Below are 16,439 nucleotides of genomic sequence, written 5' to 3' on the forward strand. Positions count from 1 at the left end.
ATGTCTGTAGCTCGTTGAAATAAAAAAAAGTTATTATTGATGCCATAAAAGAACCAAGTTTGTTTCCATAAAGAACCTCTTTATAAAAGGTTCTTTAATATTGTTTTCAAGTCAATAAAAAGAATGAATGTTTTTTTTGGTGTGTCAATGAATTACTTAATTGTAGCACCAACAAAAGTTATAAAGAACCATTAATCTGAAGGTTCTTTAAGAAGCCACCTCTGCAAAAATCCACATGTAAACTCCAGGTGCATTTTCAAGTGTAAACTACAGGTTTTACATATCCTATTATAAATGGAAATTTGAAAGTTCACATGGTGTTTCCCAACTACATTTTACGCGATGTTAAAATGTAAAATGATTTTGATATCGTGTAGAAGGTTCTTTGTAACGTTTGTGGCATATTTATTGTACGAGCTTATTTAATAGAATGCCATTTACAAAAAAAAAAAAATAATAACAATAATTAATAGAGAAAACAAAAGTGAGTCTATAATAATCCACCTGAATAAAAGATATCCGTGTTAAAAAGTATTTGGAAAATAGTTCAAACAGTCTGATGTCTGGCATACAAAACATCATGTGGTAAGCTTTGGAAATGTGTCAGAGCCTTCCTTCGGACATAATAATAATTGTGACTCTCAGTCTATGTCCACGTCTTCTTTTATATTTCTGTCAGAATACTTGTGTGTTAATGTGTTGTCAGAGGAGTCCGACACGGTTTCTTTATCTGACGTGCTATTTGTTCTGTCCGACCCACCATTGTGTACAAAATGAACCTCAGCAAAATTCCCTGCACTTTCCTTGGCCGAGCAGTTTTTTATCAAACAGTTTTTCAGACCCTTATTTTCAGGAGCAAAAGTGTTGGCGTCATTACTGCAGCACGCGTGATTGTTGCTTTTTACGTCAAATCCTGACGAGTTTTCTGACGTCAGACAGGTACACCTGTGACTAGAGTCGCTCACTTTCGTTGCCGTCTGCGGGACAATGAAACCCAAAGGCTGCGTGATGGGATACAACAAGAAGTGACCTTTACCGAGCACAGGTCTCTGAGGGAAATCCGGTTTCCGTTTAGGACTGGGATCAGCCAGCAAACTTTCAACACTAAAAGGGTTGAGCTTGTGCAGGGCGGAAGGCCGTAAGGCCTGCAAGGTATCTCCGCCAGGGCACAAAATCGGGTTTGGTGGGTGATTGTCAGCTGATTCTGCCAACTCGCGTTGCCGGCCGGTTTCTTCGTACGTGTCGCGTTCGGTTTGGTGTGCGTTGCTCGTGGGATCGCTGCTTTGGGTGAATTCGTTGTCGGTGCTCTGCGAGACATCGCTGTCCGAACCGGGCGTGTGAAGCAAGTCCGAATTTAACAGCTTGTTCTGGGACTTCAACAACCTCCGTTCCTGTTTCCTTTTCTTTTTCTCGAGGCGCAGCAGCTCTCTCCGAGCGATTTCCTCAGGGTCCATCGGCTCCCCGCTACACGTCGTGGGATGAGAGTTGTGAGCCGGTCGGCCGGGTCCTTTCTTTGTGTTCTCCTTCTTTCTCCATTTTGCCCGGCGATTTTGAAACCAGACCTTAAACCAATAAAAAAAAAAACAGTTAATTAGTGGCACTAAACAACAAAACTTATAATAATAATAATCAACTTAATATAGGCTGCAATCACAAAAACAACATCACTGACGTGCTATCTTTTATGTTAAATTCTGGTCGAGGCATCAAATCAACACAAGCACGTGACTTTATATTTTACATTTGACATTATAAAATGGTATATTAAAGTCTAAAATAAAGCATAGCAATGGTGTTAATCTGCGACTTAAATCTGATTGTTAAGTGTTGGCGTGTTTTTTAAACGCATTTCAAGTTCAAGTAGAATTTGGTAAAACCATGCCTTTAACCATGTTTTAAAATGGCAAAAAAATCTTTTATAACTCAATAAAGGTTAATTATAAGTAATACATGTGCACATTAATACCCTGCACAATTAGAAGTTATTTTGTACTCCAAACACACCTGATCCAGCTCATGAGGAGTTGGATAATTAGAGGATCCGCTTGATTAGGTGTGTTGGCAGTATAGAAAAAGTCAAACTGTGCTGGGCCCTGGACCCTGCATTGAGAGCCAATGACCTACAATTTTAAACAAAGAATGTTGGTATTATTTTTGAAAGAATTCTAAATATAACACTAAATATGACATTGTTACCCATGGCAATGGTGAAGGTGGCAGAAAAGGTTTCCTGCAGTAATGACATCGAAGAATGTTTTTTCCTGAAAGAATTTTCATGGATAGCCCTTAAACAAGTGATGGTGCTACAAGAAATCGAATAATTTGATTATATTATGGACGTTTATGCAGAAGGTACATTTTGGTTTGAATTAATTTGTTCATCGTATTACAAACAAAAATGTCCATTTATGAACATTATGATCATTACTGGCATATTTATATTTATTTTTTAATTTTTGAGTACAACCATATCAATAACATATATATATATATATATATATATATATATATATATATATATATATATATATATATATATATATATATATATATATATATATATATATAATATATATATTATATATAAATAATTTGAAATGGAATTTACTTAAAGTTAAAACTAAAATACTAATTAACTGCAAGTAATAAATGTTTACACATTTTACTACACAGTTACTGTTTATCTGCAGATTTTTTTCCAAATTAAAAAAGTGAATGCACATTTTAATATTTTAATAAATAGAAACTGTGCGCTTATATTGCAAGTAGTGTCTAAAATTTTGCATACGACTGCAATTAATACAAGTTTATATGATGAACCAATACATACACAACACATGCCAGGTGCTGAATGGACCAACATACATATGATTAAGCAAAACAAATCATGCATGCATTCATTCTAGCTCAGCTTTACTTTTGCATTAGCGTGCAGTGTGTTATTATGTGTGCTTTTACTCATTGCATATGTAGTTTAAAGGATAACACAGTTTCAGCTTCTAGCGTCACTAATTCGGATTGGTCCAGCCGAAAACAGCGCACGTGAGCTCGGGCTCAGATTTTGGCTGGGATGAAACCGACACTTACCGACCGCCTTCTGTTTAGCGCAGATAAGCATGCGACAGCAGATTCAAGTCGCACGCAGTGATGTGCATAACAAAAGCGGTGTACACACCAAATGATAATGAGTTTAAATCCTGACTACAAAGCAAAGTAATCTTTTTGGGGATAATATGCGCTACAAACAATCTTAAAGAATACCAATAATGTTTAGCAAACCAAAAGCTTTTGTCACAACAAGAAAGTCCTTTTATGCAACATCGCTTTCATGAAACATTTCAAATGCGGATTCAAGATTCGTTTCATTTATTTCTGCTGAAGTAGGACATCAGTATAATGACTTATAAGCCTTGTTTGGTCTTTGATGCAAAAATACTACAACAAAAGCGAACACAAAAGCGTTTTGTTTTTCCTAATTCTTTTACTGTCTACATGGCTTTTTCTTAGAACAGGCATTTAAAAATATGCCCTGCATCCCAAAAACATTTTAAATTAAGCTCAAGACTCATTTATTAGTTTACGACAAAAAGGGAAAAACTCAAGTTCATTGTGCGTCTGAACCAATTAAACCAGTTGCACGTGGTTAACCAACAACGTGCAAAATGCAATAAAAAATCTTAGCATGCATTTCACTATATAAATTATTGCAACAATTCCAGCAGTGATAACCAGTATTGCATTAAAAATGAAAATAAAAACATTAAATCACTAGAAGGCATAGAAGACGTAAACACTTTTGTTTACCTGCACACGTGACTCAACGAGGTCCAGACGGAGCGCGAGGGCCTCGCGCATAAACACATCTGGATAATGGCTTTCGTTAAACGCCTTTTCGAGCTCTTCCAGTTGCCACCCGGTAAAGTTTGTGCGGGTTCTTCTCCGTTTACAGCCAGGACTCTCTTTATCCAGATCCCCACCGTCTATGAAAACAGTGATCGTGAATATTTGCGGCAATATGGAAAAAATTGTAAGATGCAAAAATGTATGAAGTTTCTCAATATATTCGCAATATACTGTCCAATAAATGACTGAAGTGTTTATTAGTACCAAATAAATAAGTACCAAATAAATTTAAAAAAACATGCACTAACATAACATTATATGTTGCTGTACATGCAGACAATAAAGGCTAATATATATATAGCCTATGGGCACTTTTTACGTATTCCACAATTAATCAATAACTATTATTCACTGTTTGTTTGTTTGTTTGTTTAAGATGTTTTTTTTTTTATTATTACTATTTTTACGTAAACAAGTTAAATGTTTCCATTTAAAATTAATTGTTTGTCTCTGTATTATTTCAAGCTGCAGAGTGATTTGTTTATGTGTTTAAAATAAAAACCTAAATTATGATGTTCAACAGAGACCGAAAAAAACATAAAACAAGCATTTTTTCCTCAAAACTTAAAGTACATTTTGCGCAAATATAGATATTTACATTAATATTCATAAATCAGGCAATATCTCAGATTAGCAGTGCTTTTAGACACCAGATGAATCTACAATGGTTGAGCTGTGCCAAAAAATAAATGTTTTTATCTCAGGCACGTTAATAATGAGGTGTTTAGATATGTTACATTGTTTTAGTGTCTATTTTCTGTTCACTCACCGCCAAGTTTGTACGGTTGAACATCCCCGTTAATGCCGCAGCTGGCAGCGATCAGGGGACTCGGGCTGACCACAGAGGCCGAGCAGGACCCGTTCAGTAATCCGTCAATGGAAAAGGGTGCAGCAGCCAAGGGCTGCACCTGGTGTCCCGAGAGCTCGTAGATGTGACGATGGTGGCCGAGGTGGTAAGGAAATCCGACGCCGACCATGCCGTACTGGGCTCGAGGGTGCTCCAGCATCCTACTGTCCATCATCTCCTCCCGTTAAAGTCGGCTTCCGTGACTCCGTACGCACCGGAGAGTTCCTGTACGAGTTCCGACTGTCAGAAAAGGCGAGGTGAGCGCGGCCGGCTGAACGTGTACATGCTTCCCCGAGAATGAAGAATGAAGGAGGAGAAAGGAACGCGCCTCGCTTTCGCCTCCTCTTTTTTCCTTCACTTTGTCACACTTCGACTCCCCACCTCTATCCGAAATGATTAGCCTCCGCGCTGGGAAAATTTGGAACCAATAAGGAACGTTAATCGCTGGTGACGCCAGAAACGTAGTCGGACACGTTTTTCGCGTCGGCACCTAATTATACCTGACATCTACCTCAATAAACAATACCGGCACCGTCACAACACAACGCGACAGCAGACGCGCCACTACTAGGCACCAGGGAGGAGGAAGGGGTGGCGACAAAACAGAAAATCAGATTGATTCTTATTTTAATTTTTATAGGGGACAACTCTTGGATTTTTTCTCTAATCTGAAGAGTTCACACAGTCTTAGATTGTATTTAGGAAACGTTTACATCTTTAGAAGTGTTGTGGTATGGCAAATTGGAGCTTTGTTCTGTAATAGACTCGCTCCATCATAATGCCCTATTGCAGCTGTCAGGACGAATTTACAGCTACATGTCTTTTAGCAGAAGTCAGACACGCGTGAAACACAGCTTAATAGAAAAGCACACTTGTTGATTTAATCAGTAAAACAGAGTGTCTTCATTTTACATCCTTGTAAAATACCACAGATATTATTTAAAGTAACATTTAAGGTGTTACCTATTAAAGCCAAACAGATTCAAATTAGCCCAAACTTCACACTGCTTTAAAACTTGCATGAGATGATTAATAATAATTAGGGATGCCGGAGTCTAAAGCTACTCTCTGTAAAACTGATATTTTACTTCACATTTTACATTTTTAACTACATTTTCTGGTGTTTTACCCCAAGGTGGTTCTGATGGAAACCTGTTTACGCACCCGAGGTTAAGGAATGAAGTGGAGACTGCTGTGCCAACAATGCTGCTCCTGCCAATGTGACGGACCCTGGCATGTTTGCACCAAGAATGTCAAGAACTCACTACATACTATCACAGACTGGACTGAATAACTCCAATTATTTTTGCTAGTTATAACTTTTAGTTCATTTTAATTTGTGTGTGTATGATTTTGTGTAAATCCTATTTATTCAAATTAATCTCCAGGCCACCCGAGAAGGATGGAGGTCCCTGCTGAGTCTGGTTCCTCTCAAGGTTTCTTCCTGTAATTTTAAGGGAGTTTTTCCTTGCCACTGTCGCCCTTGGCTTGCTCAACAGGGGTTTTGGTCTGTAGGTCCTGGATTCTGTAAAGTTGCTTTGACACAATGTCTATTGTAAAAAGCACTATATAAATAAAGTTGACTTGACTTGACTTGATTTGCATAATTTTAGTAGGGTGGGCAACTTAAAAGCATTTAATTGATTTTCAATATGAAATGAAGTAAGCACAAGTTTTGCAGCTACAAAAACATCAGATAATGTTAATGTACACTTTATGAACTCAACAAGAAGATCTGAAAATGATACTGATGCCTGCAAAGCGGTTGGAAGGCTCTCAACAATCAAATCAAGAAGCCCTTCCAGCTTTCATTTTAACTGTCTAAAATGTCATTAGGAAATGGGAGTTAAGGGCAAGTGTGGTAAAATTAGGCAGAATTTGAAAACTTTAATAGAACTGCTCGTATGCTGGCATGTAAGGCAAACCAAAACCCCTATATGACAGTAAAGGACCTGTGACTAATGCAATCTGACTTGGTTCAAATGTACAGTCTGGTTTCATGTGCTTTTTGTGCTATTTAATTAATGCAGAAATACATTGAGATCTTAGAGCGACATATGCTGCCTTCAAGAAGTCATCTTTTCCAGGAATGTCCTTGCATTTTTCAACAAGACAATGCAAAACCACATGCTGCAGACATTACAAAGACTGTGGAAGAAGAGGCTACAGGTACTGGACTGGCCAGCCTGCAGTCCTGACCTGTCCTTAATAAAGAATGTGGGAGGAATTTTTAAACTAAGAACGCAACAATGACCCTGTACTGTTGCACATCTTAAGACGTGTTTGCAGAAAGAATGGGACAAAATAACACCTGAAAGACTTCGTCACCTCATATACTCCAAAACATCTTTTAAGTGTTGCAAGCTTGAAATGCAGGAATGGATGTATAATAACAAATGAAATTAAGTCAACCAGACAAAACGTGAAATACCTTGGGTTCAAACTGTCTGCAACTAAATAAAAGTCTATTTACAATTTTATTAGGATAAAAAGGACTATAACATGAGGGAATGGGAGAAATTGTAAGCAAAGCACTGTGTCCGACCAACTATCTAACAATTAAAAATGTAATTAAAAATGATGGAAACCTGTTTACCCTCCCGAGGTTAAGGAATGAAGTCGAGACTGCAGTGCCAACAATGCTGCTCCTGCCGGATGTGACGGGAACCTGGCGTGTTTGCACCAAGAATGTCAAGAACTCACTACAGACTTTATTACAGACTGGACTGAATAATAACTATTATTATTTATTTATTTATCTATTTATTTATTGCTAGTTATAACTTTTAGTTCATTTTAATTCTGTGTTTGTATGATCTGTGTAAATCCTATTTATTTAAAGTATCCTCCAGGCCACCCAAGAAGGATGGGCCCTGCTGAGTCTGGTTCCTCTCAAGGTTTCTTCCTGTAATTTTAAGGGAGTTTTTCCTTGCCAATGTCGCCCTCGGCTTGCTCAACAGGGGTGTTTGTATTTGTTGGTCCTGGATTTTGTAAAGTTGCTTTGAGACAATGTCTTTTGTAAAAAGCACTATATAAATACATTTGACTTGACTTGACTTAAAAATAATTACTGCATTTATGAGGCGCCTGGATTGGGTTTATTTGAACAGTTAAGTATGGTGGCTCATTGGCATGTTACTAAGGCTTAATCTTAGTTTCTCCTCTGTGTTTAAGGTTACCAGTTTAAATGTACTCTCAGCACTACCGTTTTCAATATGCATTGTAAAATAAAATGGGGTTATGGACCCGAATACAGAGCGGTAATCAATACTGTCCATGTATTAAGCAAGCAGGGTTTCCCATCCGCTTTCTGCACCATTACCGAGAATTAATTCTACTTTATTTATCCAATTTCTCCAGCTGCCAGAATGTTAATGTGAGTTGAAAATTTCTTCCCGCTTGCTCGCTCGCGTTGACCCTCTGTGGCACCCGGATTGGCATGTTGTAATAACCTGAATCTTTCAGCAGAAAGGCGCGATAATTGTTACCTTATTAGCATGCAAATTGTTTAATTAATATTATTATGAAGAAGCATATAATCCGTTCGTCACTTGACCCCTCGGTCTGTCGAGCTGGCCGCCTCTCTGCATTTCAATGTGTTCATTTATAAGAGAGCCCCCCACCACTTTCCTCCAGTTGAGAGCCTCCTCGTGGGCTAACAGGCGATCGTTTGATGCCGCCTTCATTTTTATTCCCTTTTTATCCACTGCACTTCAAAACCATAACGTGTCATTACTCTGAAATCTGAAATTGTGAACATTCTGTTTCTTATCGGCATATAAGCTATTTTATGGACCTCTATGTCTGTGATCCAGCTCCTGTATATGCTTAGCCAATCTAAAAGACTTATGTGACTTCCCAAAAATGTCCAAAAAAATCCTAAATATGTTTCTGACTTTACCTCACCTAGCCTGTTGTTTGTTCTGAAGTGATCATCACTGTCCCCTCACCCTCTAAGTATTAAATGATTCAGTCTAAAGAAGAAAAATAATAACAATTTATAATGCACTTACAGTATTTTAAAAGCATAAAAGTTATCATTTTTAATTACAATTGCAATGTTTAGTATGTAAACTGCATTCATTAGTATAAATTAGTTGTTCCACTCATTTCACTATTGCGGCCATTTGAAGTGAACACTTTTCCTCACTTCAGAATGAAATGACCCTACAAATGGCTGCTATAGGCAGTCACGATATTAAGTACCCTCTGTAGGGACGATCACTTTAGAATAGGCAGCAGCTTCAGTTTATCCCAGTTCAGCCTTGTTCATTTGCTGAATCAGGTGTGTTGGGGGCACTGATAACAAAATGTGCATTGTGTGGGTTCTTGAAGACCAGTATTGACAATAACTGATATAGATAGTAAAAGAAAATGGAGAAACCCTCTGTCTCAAACATGGATACAGGGTAAGCAATCCTAATAATAAAATGTGAATCTATATTTTAATTTTAAAGGGGAATTGCAATGTGCTGCTATTTCTTATATCATAAAAAGCTGTGTAATGCCAGAACCTGACAGAAAATGACAATAACAAAAACATTTTTTAAAAGAGGACTACTTTAGTCTTTTTACTTGTAAATAATGGACCACTACATTGATTCTTGGTAATTGTGTTCCCCATGCATAATACAGACATAGTGATGTCATTGATCCATTTTCCCCCAAATCAGAAACAGTTTAAACAGTATAGAAAATGCAAATAATAAAATCTTGCAGTGTTTCTTACATTTACTTTGACTTTTATTTTATTGCAGACAGTTTGAACCCAAGATATTTCATGTTTTGTATAGTCGGCATTTTTAATATACACCCATTTATGAATTTCAGGCCAAAAATTTTGGACAGGACAATTTAGGCTAAGACATGATTTAAAACAAAAGCAGTATCCACAAAAGGCTGAGTTTTTGAGGAGCAGAGATAGCCAGAGGATCTCTATTTTGTCAACAAATGTGCTAGAAAATTATTGAAATGTTTAAAAACAATGTTTCTCAAATCTTAGAAGGGATTTGCATATTTATCCCTCTACAGTGCATAATATCATTAAATGGTTCAAGGAATATGGAGGAATATTATTGCATAGGCACATACTTAAGCTAATACTAACACTAAATCAAGAATCGTCATTTATCAATAGCTGATATAACCACATGGGTGAGGGATTACTTTGGCAAATCTTTGTCAAGCACTACAATACAGAGTTAAATTAAAGACCACTTAAAACTTTACTGTCCAAAAAAGGGCTTATGTTAACCATTTATAAAAGTAGTGTCAAGTTTTCTGGGATCTGAGGGACCATCACACAGTGGAAATGTGTTTTGTGGTCAGACAAATGAGTACTTCAGATCTTTTTAGGGAAAAAAACAAACACTGTTTACTCAGGGCAAAAGATGAAAAGGAACATCCAGACTTATCAAGTCCAAAAGCCAGGGTCTGTCATGGTATGGGGTTGTGCCAGTGCCCTTGGCAAAGGTCATTTACAATTCTGTGATGGCAGCATTAATGCAGAAAAGTACTATGTCATTTTAGAGCAACATATCCTGCCTTCAAGACAATGTTTTTTTAGGGACATCCATGCATTTTCAACAAGACAATGTAAAACCACATGCTGCACACATTACAAAGACTGTGGAAGAAGAGGGTACGGGTACTGGACTGGCCTGCCTGCAGTCCTGGCCTTTCCTTAATAAAGAATGCGTGAGGAATTTTTAAACTAAGAACGCAACAATGACCCTGTACTGTTGTACACTTTAATTTGTGTTTGCAGGAAGAATGGGACAAAATAAAACCTGAAACATTCACTTTATATCCTTAGTGCCAAAACATCTTTTAAGTGTTGCAGGCTTGAAATGCAGGAATGGATGTATAATAACAAATGGAATTATGTCAACCAGACAAAACATGAAATATCTTGGGTTCAAACTGTCTGCAACTAAATAAAAGTCAAGGTAAGAAACACTGTTTTTTTAAATTTGCGTTTTTCATACTGTCCCAACTTTTTCTGATTTGGGGTTTTAATTTAAAGAAAGAAATGGAAGCAGAGGTCAAAACTTTGGCAATACACAGCCTTTACTGACTGTCAGTGACAAAGTAAATTAAAGGTGATACAGTATTTCCTTTAGTATATTTTGTGTTTTTGTATATGAAAGTCCATCTATACCAAACCTTTTTTTAGTATTTGTGGAAAAGCTACTGATCCTGTCACTGCACCACAAAAATCACTCATGGTCATTGGAAAGCAAAATGCTTTTAGATGCACCAAAATGTTTCCTATAAATAAAGATCTGAAGCATTTAAATAATTGTCATGCATTTATTAAATTATTTGAACAGGCATTTTTGTATTCCATTTATAATTCATAACCCATAGTACTTCTAGCAGGGTTTTCCTGACATTTACTTAGTTGCATCTTACAGCAAAAGCCACAAAGAGCTTACAAAATATCAAAAGGATTTTAAGAGGTAAAATACATTAGTCAGGAGAAAGGTACAAAAAATTCCAAGGCATTACATATACCATGAAACACAGTGAAGACAGTCATCAACATGTGGATAAAATATGGCACCAAGAAAGCTGTTATTTCAAAATAGATGAAAAGATGAGGAAATCTAGCCTGGAAGGCTGCCAAAGGCCTACAGCAACAATAAAGGAGCTGCAGGAATTTCTGGCAAGTACTGGTTGTGTACTACATGTGACAACCATCTCTTGTATTGTGTATATGTCCTTATATTTTGCAAAAGCTAATATGAAGTCTGCCAAAAGTATATGGGAAAAATGTGTTATGGTCTTATGAGACCAAGGTTGAATTTTTTGGCCATAATTCCAAAAGGTTTGTTTGGCACAAAACAACATCACCAAAAGAACACCATACTTACATTGAAGCATGGTGGTGGTATAATTAAGCTACGTGTCTGTTTTCTGCAGCTGGAACTGTGGCTGTTGTCAAGGTTGAGAAGAATTATGAAAAGTTTAGAATATCAATGTTGGCGCAAACATTTAGGCCTCTGCTAAAAATCTTAAGATGAAGATGAATTTCACCTTTCAGCACAACAACGACCCAAAGCATACCTGCAAATCAACAAAAGAATGGCTTTACCAGAAGAAGATTTGGAATGGCCCAGACCTGAATCCAATTAAAAATCTGTTTGGTAACCTGAACATGCCCTTCAGACAGATCTGGAGCACTTGTGCAAAGAAGAGTGGGCAAAGATCGCCAAGTCTAGATGTGCCATGCTGATACACAACTACCCAAAAAGAATAAATGTTGTCATAAAATAAAAAGATGCTTTAACAAAGTAGTATTTCAAGGGTGTGAATATTTATGCAACCATATTATTGTTTTATTATTTTTTACAGTAATACGGCTGTGTATACTTTTTATATCCCCTGTATATCATTGCATATTATAAGCGTCTCATTCTTCTCCCCTCGCCATGGTTTCTGCCACTTCTAAATGAGCACCAGCAGTTCTCTAAACACAAGATCTATAACAGAAACTGTCCTCAAAGAGCCTGTGGGCTATTCGGCCCAGTCAAATTAAAACAGGCCTGCCGTTTGAACAGCTGATGAAAACTAGTCATATATATGCAGACCTCCGGGTGTCCGCGACCAAAGGTGTCAATATCGGACTGGAGCAAATCTCCCGAGGTTTTTATTCCCTCCATGTTATTAAATTTCACTAAAGAGACGCGCCAGGTGCTTTGCGCTCCCACTTGCCGGTAAACACGTTCTTAGCCCCGAGGCTCGGGAAACCTCTGAAATAATACTGGCGATACACAAAAATCACATTTATTTTTAATTAACAAATTGATATGCAGCTACTGCGGCTCTTAATTACTTAATTAACTTCATGCGAGTTAATTATGAGCTATCAAAATTGAGCTGCGCGTTAGTCGATTTACAGATAATTAGACCGTGAAAAGTAAATGAATTGTTGGAGGTGATTTGGTCTACAACAGAACTAAATGTGGCAGTAATAAATGAAGGAAATTATTTTTCTTTTTCTTTTATGTTAGTGCTTCACTCGAGAAAAAAGTTTGAGGGTTTAAAATAAATAGCTTGGCAAAAAATAAAATAAATACATTAATTAATGAATAAAAAAAATCTCTGATCTCGACTTATCCACGCAATTAGTGTATGTCTGCTATCAGAGAAAGTACAAAGTTAATTTTTTCCTAATTATTATTCTTAATTATCGTCATTTTTGATAAAAGAAAAAAGAAATTCCCATTCAAATGAACTTTTTTCATTACTGCTAACATCAAATGCCCTTCAGAAATTTTCCTCATTTAAAAGTGCTGGGATGAAAATAGAACTCTAAATGAGAAAGAACGTTTTAATAATGGGATAAAACTTCTATTAGATCCATAATTTCATTTCAATTAAAACGGACTTATCGCCTTTTGTTAAATGTTAAATATGTCGAAAATGATGTGGTGCTGGAGCAGCTTCATTCTTATACAGTGAATAGAAAGGTGAGATTGGGTTCTTAGTGCCTAGCGCGATGGCGCTGCCCAAAAATGCGCCCTCGTCATTAGCGTATATTCAGTGCGTGGGTACCATGATGGACTATAGAAAGAGGGCGACAGTGTGATGCTTGATGGGAAACATTGGGTCCTGGCATTTCTGTGGATGTTACTTTGACACGTACCACTTACCTAAACATTGGGGGAGGCAAGGTGGCTTGGTGGGTAGCACTGTCGCCTCACAGCAAGAAGGTCCCCAGGTGGAGTGGTCTGGGTCCTTGTGTGGTGTTTGCATGTTCTCCCCGTGGGTTTCCTTCTGGAGCTCCGGTTTCCACCCACAGTCCAAATACATGCATGTGAGATGAATTGGAGATACTAAACTGTTTGACATTAAACTTATTCACTGATGAATCTTGTGTAATGAGTAACTACCATTTCTGTCATTAATGTAATCAAAGTGTGTAAACATGACGTTAAAATTCTAATAAAATAATAAATAAATAAGTACCTAAACATTGTTCCAGTCTAAGTAGGCCTACATCCATTCTTGGGCATGTGCTAGGTGTAGAAAAGTCCTCATTTCAGCCTGTATGTGAAAAAAAAAAAATTCATTCTTCATGCCAAACGGATATAAGATATAGAAGTCAGTATATGTCATAGTACAGGGATGTATGTGTACTCCTGTCTTGCATTTGTGTTAAAGTACTACTGACACACAGGTGTATATTAAGATTTTAGAGAGGCATGCTGCCATAAGGGTAATGTCTTTACACCAGAAGTCCATGGTTATTTCAGCAAGACAATGCTGGTCCTCAGTCTAAACGCACTATACATCAGCATGGCTTTGTAGACACAGAGTGCTTGTGCATGACTGGTCTGCCTTTGGTCCACATTCCATCCTAGTGAAAATGTGGCACATCATGAAAAGTAAAATCAGATGACCAAGGACTGTCCACTACAATTAGTATCCTCTTCTTTCAACCCATTAAAAGTGTCATTAATACATAAGTTTGAGGATTGTCATGCTAGCCTGTTAGTTTACTCATATGTTGCAGGTGACAAGGTGGTGCATTATAGTGGGTGCCGCACAGCATCAAGGGTCATGGAACTGGGTTCCATCCTCCCTCTAGTCACTGGCTATGAGGATATTGGTGCTCTCTGAGTTCTCCAGATGCAAGTGAATGAGTGAGTGTGTGTAGACTTGTGATTGCCTGGCACCCCTGTTCGAGGTGTATCCTTGCTTTTCACTCTGTGTTTCTGGACAGACCCAACACCATTCAGACCAGGATAAGGTTATTAGTAAAAAGAAGTCAATTAATGTTTCTGATTTATGTCTATTCATGATTGTTAATCAAATATCAAGCATAATTATATGTATTATATTAATTATCATTACCTGTACCGGGATGTCAGAGCTATATTTAGTATATACGGCATATAATTATTTATTTATTTTTGTATAGTCTATTTGGCCAAACGTAAATGGACACCTGACCATGAGCTTGTTGGACATCCCAATCTGAATGTGTACGTATTCAATCTGCATTGACTTCCCCCCTTTCTATCCCTTTGCAGCTATAACAGCCCCCACTCTTTTGGAAAGGCTTTCCGAACGATTTTGGACTGCGCTCATTCAGATAAATGTTCCTCCAGACCAAATTCATCAAACCATAACATCACTGTATTTTGTATATATAAACACACTTAGAACCTGATGCCTCCAATACATTCAAAAAAGTTAGTTACAGAGTTTTGAAACATTCCACAATAAGCAGGTGAATTGGTAACAGGTGAGGGGATCATGATTGGGTTTAAAAGAAGGATCCACCAAAAGCTCAGTCTTTGCTAACAATGATGAGTTGTGGCTTATCACATTGTATAACAAGAGAGATGAGAATTGTCAATAAGTTCATGGTTATTTCATGGTAACTATTTTAAAAATGGGTTTTGTAGAAGTGGCAAATGTTTGACTTAGATGCACACATGATCTAGATGTGCTTCACAGAAATCGTCAAGTATAGTAGATTTTGATATGTTATATAAAATATGTATAAGAAGTTTTTCTAACATGCCACAACCAAAAAAAAAAAATCTGATGAATCACCAGAACACCAACTTGGCCCCCCCGAGTCTCCAACTCTGTCCTTTGCCCTTTGAACTATAATGAGTATAGGTGCTTTCCCTTTCTCTTTCTCATTCTCTCTCACACCCATGTAAATCTGACACGCGCCATGTGGCTCATGTCATTGTGTAATTTATCATTCACATTCGTCTTCACTTCAGATGCCTTCTAGACCAAGGCCTTGGTATCCTTTTGTTCTACGCGCTGTTTTAATCCCACGATCTTTCACAGGCTCACGTTGGTCGTTTATATAGATAGTACAATAGAGTTGGGAAAAGTGGGAGGGTGTAGACTATTATTTAAACCGACATGGCCATCTGGCATCTGCAGGAAGCCCAAAACCCCTGAGACTCCAGTCTCGCAGTAAACCAGCGAAGATGTTTTAATTAAAGCAGCCTAGGTTAGCTTCTTTAGTTTTCCAGTGTCGGAAATAAGGCCTCACTATGTTTTTTTCCTACATCATAGTGTACGACATTTTAAACTCTCTAGGGTGCCTAATCTGGACTACTGAAGTGTGAGTTAGGCTGCGACACTAAACTAGTGCACTATTTACTATGACAAGTAACTACCTCGTTATGCAAAACACCCTGAACATGAATTAAGATGCACTTTATTTTAGAAACTTCATTTAATGTCTCTTTTTGGACATGTGCCAACATCTTGATAATTCTACCACAAATACAATGTTTTTAGTTTTTTTTTATATAAAAGATTAAGTGGCTAAATTTCCCATTAAAATTTAATCCTTATTTATATAAATATTTGTAGTATTTCCTTATAACTCAGAAGTGTTCGGGTTATTTTAATGGGGTTTTGATTTCATAGTACAAAATGCTTGGATATTCAAACTAGGCTGAGAAAAGGGTACCTATTCAATATGCAACACACAGCCCTTAAACAATGTTAAAATTATTTTCATGACAATATGCAAAACCCCTTAATTTGAGTTGTTTGTAGTTTATGTGGAAAAAAAACAGTAATTTTCCACCTCCCATTTCCCAATCATATGCAAGTAATGTCATCATTTTTTCCCAATGACATTTTAAGGATGATTAAAGGTGCAAAATTAGGAAAGGGGGTCTGTTTTGTTGTGCTATAATTG

General features: G+C 37.2%; 1 protein-coding gene across 1 annotated transcript; it reads right to left on the minus strand.

Moving 5' to 3' along the window:
- Positions 1-641: 641 nt before the first annotated feature.
- Positions 642-4,925, minus strand: uncx4.1 (Unc4.1 homeobox (C. elegans)). Its single transcript, XM_063010869.1, has 3 exons — positions 4,673-4,925; positions 3,805-3,980; positions 642-1,562 (listed from the first exon to the last, which is right to left on the minus strand). Exons 1-3 carry the CDS (start codon positions 4,923-4,925, stop codon positions 642-644), a joined length of 1,350 nt encoding a protein of 449 aa, XP_062866939.1.
- Between the last annotated feature and the right edge of the window lie 11,514 nt (positions 4,926-16,439).

Source organism: Trichomycterus rosablanca, chromosome 15 (assembly GCF_030014385.1).
Source record: "Trichomycterus rosablanca isolate fTriRos1 chromosome 15, fTriRos1.hap1, whole genome shotgun sequence".
Lineage (NCBI taxonomy): Eukaryota > Metazoa > Chordata > Actinopteri > Siluriformes > Trichomycteridae > Trichomycterus > Trichomycterus rosablanca.

Coding starts and splice junctions, on each gene's coding strand:
- uncx4.1 (XM_063010869.1), bottom strand. CDS start 4,925: ATGATGGACAGTAGGATGCTGGAGCACCCTCGAGCCCAGTACGGCATG. Junction 3,981..4,672: donor TCAACCGTACAAACTTGGCG/GTGAGTGAACAG, acceptor CTGTTTTCATAG/ACGGTGGGGATCTGGATAAA. Junction 1,563..3,804: donor TCGTTGAGTCACGTGTGCAG/GTAAACAAAAGT, acceptor TATTGGTTTAAG/GTCTGGTTTCAAAATCGCCG.